The 17,156-nt window shown below is 53.0% G+C and overlaps 1 protein-coding gene across 1 annotated transcript; it reads left to right on the top strand.

Annotated features, from left to right (window-relative positions):
- The first annotated feature begins 1,551 nt into the window (after window positions 1-1,551).
- Window positions 1,552-17,156, top strand: ACVR1B (activin A receptor type 1B). Its single transcript, XM_027445751.3, has 9 exons — window positions 1,552-1,726; window positions 10,606-10,845; window positions 12,044-12,292; window positions 13,515-13,745; window positions 14,062-14,229; window positions 14,707-14,863; window positions 15,345-15,469; window positions 16,140-16,270; window positions 16,448-17,156. The coding sequence occupies exons 1-9, from the start codon at window positions 1,585-1,587 to the stop codon at window positions 16,571-16,573; spliced, it is 1,569 nt and encodes a 522-aa protein (XP_027301552.3). The 5' UTR covers window positions 1,552-1,584; the 3' UTR covers window positions 16,574-17,156.

Raw genomic sequence — 17,156 nt, 5'->3', positions numbered from 1 at the left:
GAAAGCGCAGACAACAAAGGCCAGGTCCTGTTTGCGAGCGCTGACATTGTTCAGGCAGGATAGCCCGGGCGCCTTATCGCAGCGGGTGCGCAGGAGGTTCCTGCTGATAGCCCGGAGAGGGGGGGGGAACACGAAAACACCCCCGAAGATGAAAGGGGAACTTGCTCGGAAAAGCTGGGCTGACATGGGGATTTTTTTCCGGCTCAGCCCCGTGCGGGATGTCAGCCTGGCCTGGAACAGAACACGCGCCCGGCGCACGCTGACACCACAGGCACAGCCTGCAGCGGGTGCCCTGCTCCCAGTTAGCAGCTGGGAGGAACTGGTGGGCAACGGGTGGCTCTTGGAAGTGGGGGGCGGGCTGGGACAAGGGGTCCTGAGGGGGGCATGGATCAGACCCTGGTATGTGGGAGCTGCACCGGGACTGCAGCACGCAGCGCCCTGAGAGCCCTGGATTGCACCGCTGCATGCACTGCACACGGTGCATGCATTGCATGCGGTGCATGGACTGCACACTGTGCACGGACTGCACACTGTGCATGCACTGCACATGGTGCATGCATTGCATGCGGTGCATGTACTGTACACGGTGCGTGCACTGCAAGCTGTGCATGCACTGCATACTGTGCACACGCTGCATGCTGTGCATGCACTGCACGCTGTGCATGCATTGCACACGCACTGCACACACACCACGGTGCACAGCCCTGCAGGTGGCTCAGCACCGGCATCCCCAAGCCCCACCAGCACACACGTGTGCACCCCGTGTGCATGCATGCACACACACGCACTCGCAGGCACACGTGTGCATACATATGTGCACACACGTGTTCATGCAGACACACATGCACACACACACACGTCTTAATGCACACACACATGCAAGAAGTGTGCGTGCACACGTGCACGTGTACGCGTGCACACAAGCTGCTGTGCACACGCACACCCCCTCCCAGTTCCCCCACTACCCCCTCCAGCCCCCCCAGCTCCCCTTTTCAACAACTACAGCTCCTTGGAGCCCCCCCATAACCCCCCCAGCCCCCCTCCTCACCCCCCCACCTCCCCTTTCCACCCCCCTAGCCCCCCTCCTCAACCTCCCAGTGCCCCCCAGTACCCCCCAGTCTCCTCCCCAGCTCCCCAGAGCCCCCCCATAACCTCCATACCACCCCCATAACCCCTCCATTACCCCCCTCCAGCCCCCCTCCTCAACCTCCCAATGCCCCCCAATACCCCCCAGTCCTCCCCAGTACCCCCAATCCCCCCCAATCCCCCCCAGCCCCCCTCCTCACCCCTCCTCACCCCCCCACCTCCGTTTTCCACCCCCCCAGCCCCCCTCCTCAACCTCCCAGTACCCCCCAGTTCCCCCCAGTCCTCCCCAGTCCCCCCTCCCATCTCCCCAATCCCAATCCCAATCCCAATCCCAATCCCAATCCCAATCCCAATCCCAATCCCCCCCCCCCCTTTCCCTCCCCCCCCGAGCCGCGCTGCTCCTTTAAACCCCTCCCCTCCCCCTCCCCCTGCCCCTCCCCTCCCCTCCCCCTCCCGCTCCGCCGCCGCCCGCTCGGCTCCGAGGCCGCGGCGCTCGCCATGGCCGCCGCCGCCCCCCCCCTCCTCCTCCTCCTCCTCCTCCTCCGCCGCCACCGGCCCCCGCCCGCCCCCCCGTTATCGCCGCCGTTGCTGCTGCCCCTCCTCGCCCTGCTCCTGGCCGGGGCTCCCGGTGGGGCTCGCGGTGAGTGAGGGTGGGGGGGGGTGGCCCCGGGCCCGGCTGTAACATGGCGGGCGGCCCCGCCCCCGCCCGCACCGGGAAATGGGGGGGGGGGGCGGCAATTGGGGAGGGGGGAGCCGGGGGGGGCAATTGGGGAGGGGAGGGGAGACCCCTAGGAGGGTGATGGGGGGGGATTGGAGGGGTTGTGGGGGGAATTGGGGGGTTGTGGGGGGGGATTGGGGGCTTGTGGGGGGGATTGAGGGGTTATGGGGGGGGTGGGAGGGGAATTGGGGGGGCTTTGGGGGCTCTAGGGGGTACTGGGGGGATTGTGGGGGGGATATGGGGGGGTTAGGGGGGAGTTGGAGGGGTTAGGTGGGAACTGGAGAGGATATGGGGGGGGATTGGGGGCGCTAAAGGGGGACTGAGGTGGTTATGGGGGGGAATTGGGGGCGCTAGAGGGGAACTGGGGGGGTATTGGGAGGAATTGGGGGAACTGGGGAGGTTATGGGGGGAACTGGAGGGGATATGGAGGGGAATTGGGGGAGCTTTGGGGGGGGCTGGGGGCGCTAGAGGGGAACTGGGGGCGCTAGAGGGGAACTGGGGAGGTATTGGGGGGGAGCTGGAGGAACTGGGGGGGGTATGGGGGAATTGGGGGAGCTTTGGGGGGTTGGGGGCGTTAGAGGGGAACTGGTGGAGTATTAGGGGGGAACTGGGGGAGCTGGAGGGGATATGGGGGGGAATTGGGGGAGATGGGGGGGTTGGGGGTGCTAGAGGGGAACTGGGAGGGCATTGGGGGGAACTAGGGGAGTTAGGGGGGCTCTAGGGAGGAGCTGGGGGGCTTAGGGGGCTCTAGGGGCAACTGGGGGGGTTATGGGGGGAGCTTGGGGTGGGGTGGGGGCTCTAGGAAGGAACTTGGGGGCCTGAGAGGAGCTGGGGGGGCAACTGGGGGCATTATGGGGGGGAATTGAGGGATTTGAGGGGGAACTGAGAGGGTTCTAGGGGGGAATTGGGGGAGCTGATGGAGGCTTTGGGGGTTCTAGAGGGGAACTAGGGAGGCTGGGGGGGGAACGGGGGGTCTAGGGGAGCATATTAGGAGGGCTGGGGGGGGGAGAACCAAAGGGGAAGCACTGGGGGGAGAGATGGGCTGTGGGGGGGCATGAGGTCAGCTGGGGGGGCCAGGAAGGGTCTGGGGTTGGGGTCTTTTGTTGGTCTATCATGACATTTTCCCCCCCCCCTTAAAAAAGGGGGGGCTTCATCATACAGGGGAGGCCCCAGGGGGGCTTAGGGTGCAGGGAAGGGGGAGATGGGGGCTGAAGGGGGGGGTCTGGAGGCATCAAGGGCGTGTAGGGTGCTGGTGGAGCCTTTGGGGGGGCACAGAGGGGAAATGGGGGCTGATTTGGGGGGATCTGCTGGGTCTGTGAGGGCTGCTTGGGGAGAGACCCGCCGGCTGGGAGGGGGGGGGGGTTCTGGAATGAGAAGGGGCCAGGGGGGGCCTGGGCATGTCTGTGGGGCCTTGTGGGGCCCAAAAAGGCTTTTGAGGCTCCCCCGATTGTAGGGGGGGGCAGAAATTCCCCCATGTCCATGCTGAGAGAGGTGTTGGTGGCCGTGACCAGGCCGAAATGGGGGGGGGGGGGGCTGACCCTTTGCAGGACCAGTGCCCCCTCCTCGGGCTGCCGTTTTTTTTGGTGTTTTGGGTTTTTTTAGCAAAGGAACCTTTCTTTCAAACAAAACACCCCCCCCCCCAAAAAAAAAAAAAAAAGAAATCGCCATGGCGTTGTTGGCAAATATTTGTTTGGAGGGAGGGCGAACTCTTTTGTCTCGGCTGCTCGCGGCCTTCGCCGCGCGCCTTTGCCTTTCCCTGAGGAGGGGGGGGGAAGCAAAAATCCCCACATTTGTGCTTTTTATGAGGAAAAATAAGCCCTTTTTCCTCATGGTGTGGCGTCTGATGCCTCGGGGGGGGCACCTGTTGGCAGGGAGGGTGGCCCCGGCCTGGTCGGCCACCGAGGGGCTTCGCTTTTGGGGTGTGTGTGGGGGGTGATGGCCGCTTGTGCGAGGCCGGTGCCTGTTGCAGGAGGAGCCTTCCTCTCCTCCTCATCCTCTCGCCTGTCGTTTTGGGCACTCGGAGGTGGTTTTTGGGGAGGTTTTCACCTCTCCTCGTGCAGATCTGGACTTGTTGCCCCCCCCCCTCCCTGAGTAGCCCCGCTGGACGTGGGCGCCTCAGCGAGGCCGCCGGCTTCTCCTGGGGTGGGGGGGGGACCGCAGGGGCCTCGCCACGGCTCTGCCATCAGGTTTTCCTCCGAGCTGGTGTTTGGGGGGGAAAAAAATAAATCTATAAACAAACAGGAAAGGGCCAATTGACCCCGGGAGCTCGGCGGACCCGGCCGTGCCTTTGATCCGGGCTCCTATTGTTTCCGCCCAGCGCACGCAGCCACGCTGCCTGCCGGAAAGCTGCAGCCTCGGGGACCCCCGGGGAGCTGTTTTGGGGACCCCAGGGAGGTGTTTTGGGGTCTGGCATCGCGGTCACGGTTCTGACGGTGCCATGCAAGGGACTGGAGCCTCCGATCCTGCCCGTGTCGGCTGCTTGAGCAGCCATGATGCGAGCTCGGCGTGCCTCTGGGGCTGCCCTCGCTGTTGTGCTTTCCGTGAGGGATCTTAGCTGCTTATTTTGGTGTCGGTAGGAGAAAACATCCGAATTTCTGCAGTGTTTGGGTGCTGTAAACCCAGCATGTGCGTTGGTAAATAGAGGGGAAACCTCCCCCCCCGCCGCCACTTTCCTTTTTATAAAGAAAATGCACAGTGCCCATGCAGTGATTCGTCCCAGGTGGCTGTAGGTAGGCTTCGTTTTTTGGCCTGAAATGAAGCAAAAAGAGTGGTTTTTGGGAGCAATCTCAGACCAGCACGTTTTATTCTCAACACCTGCCTCGAGTACATATTCACCCAGATAAATCAGACCAAACGGAGCGTGGGTCCGTGAGTTACATCTTCGAACTTTCCAAGAAAGATTCCTCCAACTGGAAATTAAAACCAGTGTCCAACGAGCATTCTTCAACTCCTTCGGCTCCTTGGCCAGACAGCCCGGATTTTCTTTTTTTTTTTTTTTCTTTTTTTTTTTTTTCCCTGGGTACGCGGCCGCTGCCAGCAGTGGATGCGCCGGAAATCGCAGTTGCGAAAGGAGCGAAGTGAAAAACGTCAATTCTCTGAACGCCAAAGTTCACTGGGTGGAAACTGGGTGGAAATCTGCTCCCCAGCACGCGGCCGGGGCGCTTATCAGTTGCTCTGTCTGCTCGGCTCAAGGGGCAAGAAAGCAGCGCTGGCATTCACTGGGGCCGAGCCTTTGGAGGCAGGCTGCTGCGTGCGGGCTCTTTGCAGGGGTGTGAGTGCTCTTTTGTCCCGATTATTTAAGCCCGAGCTTTCCAGCCTCCCTTTTCTTTGTGGATTATTTTTTTCCTCTTTCATTCCAGCAGAAAAGCAGATTTTGCTGCACATCGAGGCCCCCCGACAATGTTTGCTTTGCTTTTCGAACGCTTGCTACCTTCTCTGGGCTTCTTAGAAGTAACCTGTGGCCTGCTAGGTGTTGGAATATTGACAGCACAGTAAGCAGCTGGTTATTTAGACCCCCAAAATGTGCTAGCTGCCTGAGAATAGAGTCCTGGAAACCATCAGTAAGGGTCTGTCCATCTGCCTGGCTCGCAGGACTTTGTTCTGCAGTGCTGGTAGGGCATGGGTGGCTCCTGAACTGGTTTCTGAACAAGCCAAAACACAAAATAGGTGTCAGACCAGAGCATGGAGAGGGAGTGTGGAGCCATATGTCTGTTTTCTGAGTTGAAGAGCAACAGCAGCAGAAATGTCAAGGCTTCTTCTAATTACCCTATTAATGATGAGGCTCCTGTCAATTCGCTTGCTTAAAATTCATTTAAAGCTCTCCTTTTGTGTTACTTGACTAGATGCAAGGAAAAACCCTTCTTAAAAGGTGAAAGCACATCCTTCCCCCTCCCTTTTTTCTTTTTTTCCATTTAGTATGTCTTCGAGTCAGCCACGATATGTTCGTGTTGGGTTCAGTGCATGCCAGGGGACTGCAGCCAGCTTGAAAAAGTCGGGACTCTTGTTGCTAACTTTAAATATCCTGGTATAATTTTTAGTTTCTGGATGACTTGCGTGCAAGTGCTTTTTTTTTTTTTTTTTTTTTTTTTTTTTTTTTTCTTCATAGCACAGCTAATTTTAACTCTGTTTCATTTAGCAGCAGTGGGTCAGTAGATTTCAGAAGCGCCAGCAAGGAACAGAAGAGATGTTGAGATCTGAAAGTAGATGGAGATGCTGATGAGGCAGCGAGATGTAGGGAAGGCATTCGAGATGGTGGCTCTGTATCTGCAGGAGAGCAAATCTTCTGGTTTCTTCTGTCTCTCAGCAGGGTAGCAGCTTTGTTTCTAAAATCTTCATTGGAGAGCTTTGGGTATTGTCCTCCCTGCTTTTTTGGAAATGAAGCCCTGATTGTTTTCTTGAAGTATCATTTTTGGGGCCGTATGGTTGAACGAGGAGCATGCAGAGGCTCAGAACAGTCCTCGGCTCCCTCGCCACATGAGAATGGGTTTTATTTCGACTCTTGGGCAAAACCCTGGATGATAATGGTTATTCTTTATTTCAGCACAGCATATAATGAAACCCTGAAAGGTATTTCTTTCTTCCGAGCATGTTTACACATGTCCCTCTTCATTATAGCATCTAAAGAAACAGCAGAGGTACAAACCCAATTGTTTTCCATTTCTCTTGCTAACATTATGCTGCTGCAGCATTAAAACATCGCTACCAGATTGGGTCTCATTAAGTTAGGTGCTGTACAGAGACATAATAAATTGCAGCTCCTGTTCCAGAGCCTTATGAAGGCTCAGAAGTCAGGGGAATCATTGTTCCTCCAGCCTCGATTCAAACTGTTGAAAAAGAACAGCAGCTTACAATCTCGGCAAAAAATCTGTTTATCTGGTAAATACGTGGGTGGGTATTGGCAATTTTACCAATGATCATCTTCAGGTTAATTATCTTAATACATCTTGATCAGGTAGCATTTTCCCCCGGGAAGATGTCATCTTGCAGAGCGCAGCTTTGGGGAGATTTGGGGAAATGTATTCCAAGAGGTGGTTAACACCATTACGTTAGATTTCGCTGTGAAACTTTTCCCCTGTCTAGCTGCATAGACATCTTGACACATGCATTCCTGTGCGAGAATAAATATGTGCAAAATGAGCTCAGATAGTTGCTGAAAAAAAAAAAAAAAAAAGGAAAAAGAGAAAATGTTCTTTGGCTGTCAAAGCTTAATATTTTAGCTCCCTGGAGCCTGGAGCTCTAATCCAAGGACCCCCACCTGCTTGTTGGGATTGATTTTACGAAATCAGGGTACCTTTAGTGGGGGGATTTGGTACGAGGGGGTCTTCTCTTGTTCCCCCCCTGCTGCAATTAGGGCGGGAGGATGCTTGGGGTTGCGAGGCTTTGCTTCAGAAGGGCCACGAGCCCGATCCGTCCCTCTTTGGGAGAACAAAGCTTTCATTCGGAGGACCCGCAGCTTAATGCTAGGCTTGTTTAAACAGCTTCGTGTAAGGGCTGGGTTTGTCTCTGAGCAGAATGGCAGGAAGAGCACGGAGCAGATAGAGCAGGCTCGGCTGCCAACTTGTGCAGCACCTTTCGTGCAGACTCATCCCCAGGCGCTCCTGCAAGAGGGGAGCGCGGCACCGCCTGAGCTCGGAGCTGCTCTTTTGTTTTCCTCTGCCCCATCTATTTTCCTTCGGCCCGGTCGGTTGCTTTTATTAAGTAGATTATATGTTTTGCTCAATAGGAGCTTTTCTTCCCCAATGAAGGGAACGCTGTTTGGCATGAAAAATTCTCTCCTTCGCTCCTGGCTTTGCCCGCGTGGCCCCGGCTGCTCTTGGGAGCCCCGCAGAGAGCCCTGGCGTGGGGCTCTCTACCTGTCGCTTCTCCGTCCCCCATCCAAAGGGAAAGAACAACTACGGTGCTACTGATACGTGAAGAATTTTCCCTTCTGGTTCATCAAACCTGAAATGCAAGCCCTGTGCAGGGGCTGCCCTGTAATTGTGCTGACTGCCGGAATCCCGGGCTCCGGCACCGCGGCAGGACCGGCCCTCGGTGGGTGATGCCTGGGGAGGAATTCGGCTCCAGGCGATGGCAGGCCTGGAGGTGGGCTCTTGCAGGATAAAAATGCAGGCAGAATTGGCTCCTGGCTGCTCAAGGGAGGCTGGAGCTAGGCTGCGGGGTCTACCGAGGACTTAATAAGTCCTAAAATCGGAGGGCGCCTGCCTGCAGCCCTCCCGTGGCCACCTGGAATGTCTGGAGAGCCCCTCGAGGGTCTCATGGGTGGCGTAGCAGCAGCACATGTGCCTGCTGGAGTCTTCGCTTCCTTTGTTTCCTCTCCTTACCCTAGGGGTTTTGGAGAACTGTATATAAAAAAAAAAAAAAAAAGAGCAGCCGGCTCGGAGGGGGAGCTGGCAGCACCGCAAGGGGGAAACGAGGCCGGGCTTTGTGGGGCTTACCCCTCCTTGGGAAGAAACTTTGTCTTTCTGCCCAGAACAGATAAGGATCTTTTGTCTCCGGTCCCTGTGCACAGGGGGATTTTGGTATCGTACCTTGCAGGTAGACCGATTGCTTTGTGTTTGTGTTTTTGTTATTTATTTATTTATTTATTTTAACTCCGCAAATGAAACCGAGAGGATGCAGCCAGTGCCTCGGCTTTTGTTCTTGAAAGGATGCTCAGTTTCGGGCCAGATACGGAAGAAAGAAAAAGTTTCCAAACCCAGCTTTATTAGAGCACTGAAGTGTTTTGTTTACTTTTGAGCTTCTGGAAGTGAAATTGCCGGAGCCTTAATCTCTGACTTAGAAATGAGTCTAACAGGAACCGAGTTCGGTTTTACTGCATCTCAATCAAGTTGCAAAGAGCCTGCATGGTGGAACGTGTTGCTTAAATGATTTTAATTTCTACCTTGAGGTTTTGATAAAGTAATAAAGGAGATGCTTTAAAACACTATTTCCTTTTAAGTAGACTTGAAGGTAGGAATGTGCCCTGGCTGCTCTCTCCTTTCTCGTGTTTTCCTAAAAGCTCCATTATAACCAACCTTTGTTCCCCTGGCCACGTGTCTTCTTGAAGACCTGTCCTTTTTGTGCCCCGCTGACCACTGGACAGCGACGTGCTCTGAGCTGTGGGGTGGGTGAACACAGGGGGCTGCCCTTTGTGAACATCACCCCATAAAAGCTGAGCAATCCTTGGGTACAGTGTGCTCGGCTCTCCTCCGTAGGGCTCGATCTTGGGGTCATCCCTGTCTGTTTTCTGTCCTACATCCCTTTTCAGCTTGTAATAAGCTGCGTTTGCTTACGGTGGTTTTAAAGCCACCTCGCTCAGCAGCTCCTCTGTATTTCACTGGCTTTTCACTGCTGCTTTAGTTCTGGATCTGTCGGTTCAAACCCACTTGTGCCCGCATTCAGCCTCTCTGAAATACCGCAGCCTGCCTCGGAGCTGTTAAGCAGCACACGGCAACAGCTAGGAAATGAAGAGCACAGCGTCCAGGGAGAATTGAGTGAGTAGCAACGTAATTAGCCTAACTGATTTACCTAGGACACTGGAGATAAGGGCTAACGGGTGTCTTCCTCCCAAACAAACCCCAAAGAAGTTGCTCAGGACCTGCTTATTTTCCCTTTGGCTCACGGTGCCCCTTGCAGCCCGACTTTGCTGTGTTGGCTGGGGGAAAAGGGGCTCTCCCCGGGCCGTGAATATCCCTGGAGGTTTGGTAAACGTGCTGATGGCAGTGATGGTGCTGACAGAGGGCTCTGCGCTCCCCCTGTCCTGCAGGAAGGTGTCTGACACACACACGAGCATCTTCGTGACTTTCATGCGTGTCCTGCCACTGGCAGAGCACGAACAGGCAGAGAGGATTTAGCTGCCGGGCTGGGGAGAGTTAACCGTGCTGCTTGTATCTTTTGAAAACCCTTCTTCAAACCCTCTCTACCTGAAAGACCATTTCTGCAGCGGGTAAGTACATGTTTCGGAATCCCTCCAGGGAGGCTGAGGGATCTGATGAAAGGCGAAGAAAAAGCTGCGTGCTGCTCACCAAGCCCCACCCTTCTTCTTGACATTGTTGTACTCGCTCTTTGTTCCCAACCCGGGCGATGCCTGGGGATTTGCTTACAGTTTTTCAGGCAGCTTGAGAAAAGCCCAGTGACAGCTGGGGAGGCCGAAAAATGTGGGAATCCGCCTCGGAGTGTCTCCTGCGCTCCTTACCCAAATAATGTTCACGGAGAGCAGGCAGAAAGCCAGGAATGTATTTGACCCAAGGAAGCGTCTCGGATCGGGAAAGCAGTTACTAAATAAGTGCCCGATCTGGTTGGGTGTAGCACGCTTGGCTTGTGGAGTTGGTTTGGGTTTTGGGTTGGCATCTGCCTGCTGCCCGTGGAGGTGGCTGTCCCTCACTGGGCTGCGTCGGGCAGCTCATCCGTGGCGTATCCGAGGTCCACGCAGGACCTTTGGGTGCTGTCAGCCTGCCAAGGGGAGCGAGAGCTCTGCCTCGGTTTGCTTTCCGCCCCTAGGTCGGATTGGGAGTGAGTCTTGGTAAAACGTAGCCGAGTTTGCAGGGATGACTCGGGTCATCTCTGCTAATGGTTGGTTGCAAAAAGGGCAAGACGAGGGCAGTGCCAAGTCACCTTCTGGAAAGGCGTTGCTCTTCCACGTTGCATGCGGTGCTCAAGGCAGGTTCGTGCGTCTACAGCATCAAATGTGACTTGTGCTGTTCCTAAAGCCAATTCTTCCCAGACCTATGGAGTGGGCAGACTGAGGAAGAAAGTTTTCTTTTTGCTTGAACATGTGGTTTGTGGCGAGTTTTAAGGAGCTGATCCTGTTTTGATTTCTGCAGCTTTGACCTGTTTGTGCTCCGACTGCAAGCAAGCAAACTCCACGTGCGAGACGGACGGCGCGTGCATGGTGTCCGTCTTCAACCTGGACGGCGTCAAACATCACGTTCGGACCTGCATTCCTGAAGCAAAACTGATTCCTGCTGGGAAACCCTTCTATTGCCTGAGTTCGGAAGATCTGCGTAACACTCACTGCTGCTACTCCGATTTTTGCAACAAAATTGATTTAATGGTTCCCAGCGGTGAGTAGAGAGCTAAATAAATCGTCTGTTTGAAGCGCAGAGGATGGAAGCTGTCTGTTTGGGGTCGGGAATGAGGTGTTCTTGGCACTGTTTTCACTTTTTCCCTTAGGTTGCTGTGTGAACTCGAGTGCTTGGCTTATTCCCTTGATTTGTAAAGTGGAAATAATAACAAACTACTTCAAATTAAAATGTGAAGTTGCTCGAGCTCCCCTGTGGCAGACAAAATGTCACCAGATGATGAGGTTGTACTTTAGGGTAGGAGAAGTTTCCAATGTTTGGTTGTGGTTTTCACCCCCCACAACCTTCAGTCAGCAGCTCCTTGTTATGAGACTCCTCCGGCCTTATCAGCCCTGCTGCTGATATCCGCACAGGCTCCTGAAAGCAGCAGCAGATTCGTTCATCTGCAGTTCAATTTCAGCTTCTGCTGCACGGTGCTCTGTGTCTGCGATGGCCTGAGGTCAGTGCATGTTTTCTGGGCACGGCTCGGATCCCTTTTCCGGCGCTGCCTTGCTCTGCAGCCTGCCTTTTATCTGATAGATTTGCTTTCCTTCCTCCAGGACCGCAGATCTTTTCAGTGATGAGGCACGAGGATGGGAACAGTGCAGAGCTCTGGAGGAGAGCGTGTGGGGTGGAGGGGTGCCTGAATTCTGAGCACACAGAGAGGAAACAGCCCTGCCTTTGAGTGAGGGTGTGGGAAAAGGCTGCTGCTTTCCAGCTCTTGGGACAGAGAAGGCACGCAGGGCTTTCTCATACCTTGTTCCTCTCCGTTTGGGGCTGATATTTAGTGGGGTATTTAGAAGGGGACAGAGGCAGAGCTGAGTCCTTCCTTCTGGTTGTTTTTTTTTCTCCCACGTGGAGAGTTCTAGTGGAAGGTAGAACGCAGGCAGTTCTAGCAAAGTTGGCCCAGAACAGGCTCCCACCCCCTTTTAAATAGCAGGTGCTGTAGTCCCCGATGCCACAAATGAAGCACCATCATCTTCTGTGGGTTTTCCCTGTAGTTTGCTTGCCTGCTGAACTGATCCTTCCCATGTTACCACTGCTATTTGATGTGTCCTTTACCATCCTGGAGCAGCAAGCTAAAATAGTCTTGGCTCTGAGAGGATAATTAAAACACAAGAAGAAGGTCCTTAAAGAACACTGGAGGAGTGACAATTTTCTAAAAGAGCCTGTGTTTTTCTCTCCTCCCTTTTCTCCCAAGGACACCTGAAAGATAACGAACCCCCATCCAGCTGGGGTCCTGTGGAGCTGGTGGCGGTGATTGCTGGACCCGTCTTCCTCGTGTTCGTGGTCATGATCATCGTCGTCTTCGTTTTCCACCACCACCAACGAGTCTACCACAACCGTCAGCGGCTGGATATGGAAGACCCCTCTTGTGAGATGTGCCTGTCGAAGGATAAGACTTTGCAAGATCTGGTCTATGATCTCTCCACCTCTGGCTCTGGCTCAGGTATTAAGACAGGACTGGAAATGACCTGGTAACGTGTCGTTGTAATGGAGCAGTCTGTTCTGGCTCTAGTCCTCACAGCTTTGCACTGGTGGAAGGTCCTTGCCTCATCAGCCTGTTCAGGTTGGCTTGTCGTGAGTAATATTTTAGTTTTGGTCACGCAGCAGAGTCTGTAACGTCAGTGTTCAGTGCTTAGACCAGGTAAGAGCAATGGTTCAACTCCTCTTTAATTGGTGATGTGTAAAAACAGCTTCGTGTGGCTTTCCTCCTTGTCTGCAAAAGGATAACTCACACAGCTGCATTTATTTCAAATTCAGTCCTGAAATTGGATTTGGGTTGGAAACAAACATTAATTGCTAACCCGTGGGTTATTGGCTTTCAAGGGGAGGTGCAGGATTTCACCTGCATCAAATCTGGCAGGAAAACAGGAGAGATTCCAGCAGCTGAAAACGTTAGTGTGCAAATGCTCTTTGCGCAGCCTGTTTCATCCCAAAGAGTCCTTGGGTATTTCAAAGTGAACAGTGTGTTTGTGAACTGTACAGTGTTCAGTTACTGCTACTTTCATAGCAGTTAAAAGAAGCCATTCCTAGAATAGCTAGGGGACTCATCATTTTATTCATGGCTTTGAACTATGAAAGCAGTTAGGTTAAGAAAAAAAAAAAACACAAAACACTGAATTTTACAGCAGATGGAAACTGTAGGATAATCCACAGCGGCAGAGAATATAGCAACCTGATATTCAGCCAGGGAATAAACCTTTAGCACCACATCTGCTATATATAAAGTGTTTGGGGATCTCTTCTGCACTCACTGTCCGCAGGTGAGCTCTGCAACTTACGTAAGAGGTGGCAACTTCGTTGGGACTGCTTTCTTAGGAGAAGTTCTGGGAATTTACTGCTTTTTAGTAGAATCTGTCTTCGAGTTCCCCTCTCCATATTCAGGCTGAAGCTTCTTTGATCTGCTGTGGAGCAGTAGTTCCCTGGCTGCTGTCTGCCTAATCACTGGTGGTTTGCAAGCTACTTCAAAGCGAAATGCAGATGCTCTCGGAGCAGCCAAATGGTACATCCTACACAGGCACAGGAGCTGCCACCATTTGCTGTTTTGGGTCTTAGGCAAGCTGAGCGTTACCAAATGCAGAGCCTTCTAGGTTTGAAATAATGCTCCGGGGCTTCAGAAGTTCCTTTTGCTGCAGCAGACGTTCAGCTCTCCCTGTTCTTGTTCGTAGGTTTGCCACTTTTCGTCCAGCGGACCGTGGCTCGAACAATTGTCCTGCAGGAGATCATCGGCAAAGGCCGTTTCGGGGAAGTGTGGCGTGGCAGGTGGCGTGGAGGTGACGTGGCTGTAAAAATCTTCTCGTCACGTGAGGAGCGTTCCTGGTTTAGGGAGGCGGAAATCTATCAAACTGTTATGCTGCGACATGAGAACATCCTGGGATTTATCGCTGCAGATAACAAAGGTAAAATGTTCCCCAGTCCTAGGAGCAGAGACTTTATTAGCGTGTAGCCTGCTTCTAGTTGCTTCTTCGCTTGGATTTGCAGTTAAATGGTTAAAGAAAACCATCTACATGCTTTTCAAAGCTCTACATATTCAACTTTCCCACCAAAGGATGGTAAAATTTACTGCTGTTGTTGACTCGCTTGCCCCCAGGTTGGCTGTTGAGCTGCAGCCTTACCCAGTAGTTCTCTGTACCAAAAAGAAGGGGTGCAGGATGCTCGGGGGTTTTGTTCTGTCCCTGCGTGGTACCCATCTGAGCAGTCTCCTTCCTGCTGCAGATAATGGAACGTGGACTCAGCTGTGGCTTGTCTCCGATTACCACGAGCATGGATCTCTCTTCGACTACCTTAATCGATACACGGTGACTATTGAGGGGATGATCAAGCTTGCCCTGTCTGCTGCGAGCGGGCTGGCCCATCTACACATGGAAATTGTGGGTACTCAAGGTAAGAGCAAAGTCAAGAAGGGAGTTCTTACAGGGAGAATAAAGCAGAATTGCTTTCTTTTGGTATTGACCAGCAATGGATTGATTATTTTTGCTGGTGGTGAACTGGATTCGCCTTCCTTCTGGGAATTAGACCAGCATTTCACATCTGCATCCTAAAATTGGTGCTACTTGGGTGGGAAGGTAGCACAGGCAGCAGCAGTTCTAAACTCCTGAAGTCCCCTTAAACGTGCCTGATGCCTGGGATGGAGTTCATGTCCCTCTTGAGGCCTCTGGATGCTACTGCATCAGCAGTACCTCTGAAGCGTAAATGGAGCCTTTGCAAACCATGGGCGGGCAGCACTGCTCTTTTTTTCATGGCTGAAGTGTATCCAAACAGGAAAATGTGTTGCAACACTGAGAATTTAACGCCATGAGATCCAGTCCTGCGGCTTTCACCAGACCTTGCTCCCTGCTACTTACTGTTTTGTTCTCTTAGGAAAGCCTGGCATTGCTCACAGAGACTTGAAATCCAAGAACATTTTGGTGAAGAAGAATGGCACGTGTGCCATCGCTGACCTTGGCCTGGCCGTCCGGCACGATTCGGTTACGGATACGATTGATATTGCACCGAACCAAAGGGTCGGAACCAAACGGTAGGGGAGCAGCGTTCCTGGCCAGCATTTGAAGGCATCTCTGACAAATGCTGTTTAGCACTGGTGAAATTTTCTGTCTTCAGTATTTCCAGTGTCTTGCAGAGCGTCAGCATTGTGTTCAGAACTGGTGTCCCTTCGTCTCTGGGTGCCATCGAGCTGGGAGGTGTAGGCCAGCTTTGTAAACTCAGCACCAGGGGGCTCCTATAATCCTTGACAACACGCTTGGCGTTCTCAGACGCCTTTGGGGGCCTGTTGTCTGGAGCTTGATGTGCTTTTTGGATGTTTTTGCCTCTTTCCCAACTATTCTCTTTTGAGTTTTGTTCGCTCCATCGCACCGTTGGGCCCAGTTCTGTACTGATTAAGACTGCACAATACCCAGTTTCATCTGCTGAGAAGTGCTGTGCGGGAGAATTTGCCATTTACTGCCTTAGAGTGAATCCCCTCTCCAAACTAACATGCTGGTCCTTTTCTCTTTCTGCAGATACATGGCACCTGAAGTCTTGGATGAAACCATTAACATGAAGCATTTTGATTCCTTCAAGTGTGCCGATATCTATGCTTTGGGCTTGGTCTACTGGGAGATTGCTCGAAGGTGCAACGCAGGAGGTAATACCCATTCAGGTGCTTGTGCCAACAGCCTGGCTTGCGTCTGGCTTCCCCATCCTCGATGGTCTGTGCTGGTTGGGTTTTGGAGACCCTGGAGCACAGGGCTGCAGGAAGATCCGTCCGTGTGCCTTGCTACCAAGGGAGTCAACAAAAGTGACCCAAAAAAGTGACCCAAAAAAGTGACCCTGTTAAGGCTGGCTTTTGTGGGGAAGTGGGAGTTAATGTTCCGGGCGGTGGCTGTTTTTTTGGATGGCTTTTAAGTAAGTGGTGGTGCCAATCCCGTGGCTAACTTTCTTCCCCTTGAATTGGTATGAATGAGTGACTTGGCACATCCAGCTGCGAGCAGGAGCGCTGTGCTGTCATGCGTGCAGCCGTCCTGCCAACTGCAGCTCAAATCGAGGTTCCTCGACCCTCCCTCTGTGGTGGGAGGTGTCGATCGCGGCACGCTGACTCTGTTCCAGTTTGGGCAGCTGTATTTTATTTCCCTGATTTTTTTTTTCTTGTAAACTCGAATCCCAGATTCTTCGTTTCTGTTCTAAATAGCTGCAAAGCCTTGACGCATCTCAGCAGTGAGTCATGTCGTCTAAACCAGAATCTGTCTGCCTTCAGTGAGCTCTGTGGGGATGAGCCACCCTCCCAGGAATTGCATTTCCCCTTCCCTTCCCTTCAGGTATCCACGAAGAATATCAGCTTCCATACTATGACCTCGTACCCTCTGATCCTTCGATTGAGGAGATGCGGAAGGTTGTATGTGACCAGAAATTAAGGCCTAACATCCCAAACTGGTGGCAAAGCTACGAGGTAAGATCAGCTTTCACCTTCACATCCCCTTTTCCCCTCGATAAGGTGAGGAAAGAGCGAGTACCACGGGCTGAGCTCTAGTTTTAGGAGGGGCAGAGGGCTGTGCCTGCCTCAGCTGGGCATCTGTAGTCTTGGGGTCGAGGAGAGGACTGATGTCTGCCCTTGTTTCTTGCCTAGGCACTACGGGTGATGGGTAAGATGATGCGAGAGTGCTGGTACGCCAACGGAGCGGCTCGACTCACCGCCCTCCGCATTAAGAAAACCCTCTCACAGCTCAGTGTCCAGGAAGATGTGAAAATCTAGGCTCTGAGCCCCAGCATGAGGAAACTGCACAAAGCTGCCATGCTAGAGTAGACGTGTGATGGAGGCCTACCTCGTGTTTCTGCCCAATCTACTGCTACCAACCAGACAGCGGGACCTACAGGCTGCTAGGTGGGGTGACAGAGCCTCTTGAATTGCTCTCTTCCCTGCTTGGGTATGAAACAATCAGAAACCTTTTTATGATCACCTCCTAACAGCATGAAGACTTGAGAGGGACTTTAACCTGAGGGATCTCAGCCATGATCGTAACTCTTGTTTCTTTAATGGAAATCCCTGTAAAGTTCAGTGCGCGTGACGCACCCGTTGGCAGTGTTTGAGGCCGGGGTGCTAGGTGCTGGGAGTGGGAAGGGAAAGGGAAGGTTTTCTTGCCATGCTCCGAGGGTTTTTCCGAGGACTTGGCACATTAATGCAGAAAAAGCATTGCAAAAACAAATGGTGCTCCCTTCTGAGAGGCTGAGCCTGAACAGTTTATCAGCTTCATGAAACCGTTTCCCTCCTTTTTCTTAAGCTTGAAAAATTCTAAGTCAAAAAAAAAAAAAAACAAAAAACAAAAAGAAAACAAAAA

This window comes from Anas platyrhynchos, chromosome 34 (assembly GCF_047663525.1).
Source record: "Anas platyrhynchos isolate ZD024472 breed Pekin duck chromosome 34, IASCAAS_PekinDuck_T2T, whole genome shotgun sequence".
Taxonomy (NCBI): Eukaryota; Metazoa; Chordata; class Aves; order Anseriformes; family Anatidae; genus Anas; species Anas platyrhynchos.
The sequence above is the reverse complement of the archived record's forward strand: the minus strand, read 5'-3'. Positions and strand labels throughout refer to the sequence as shown.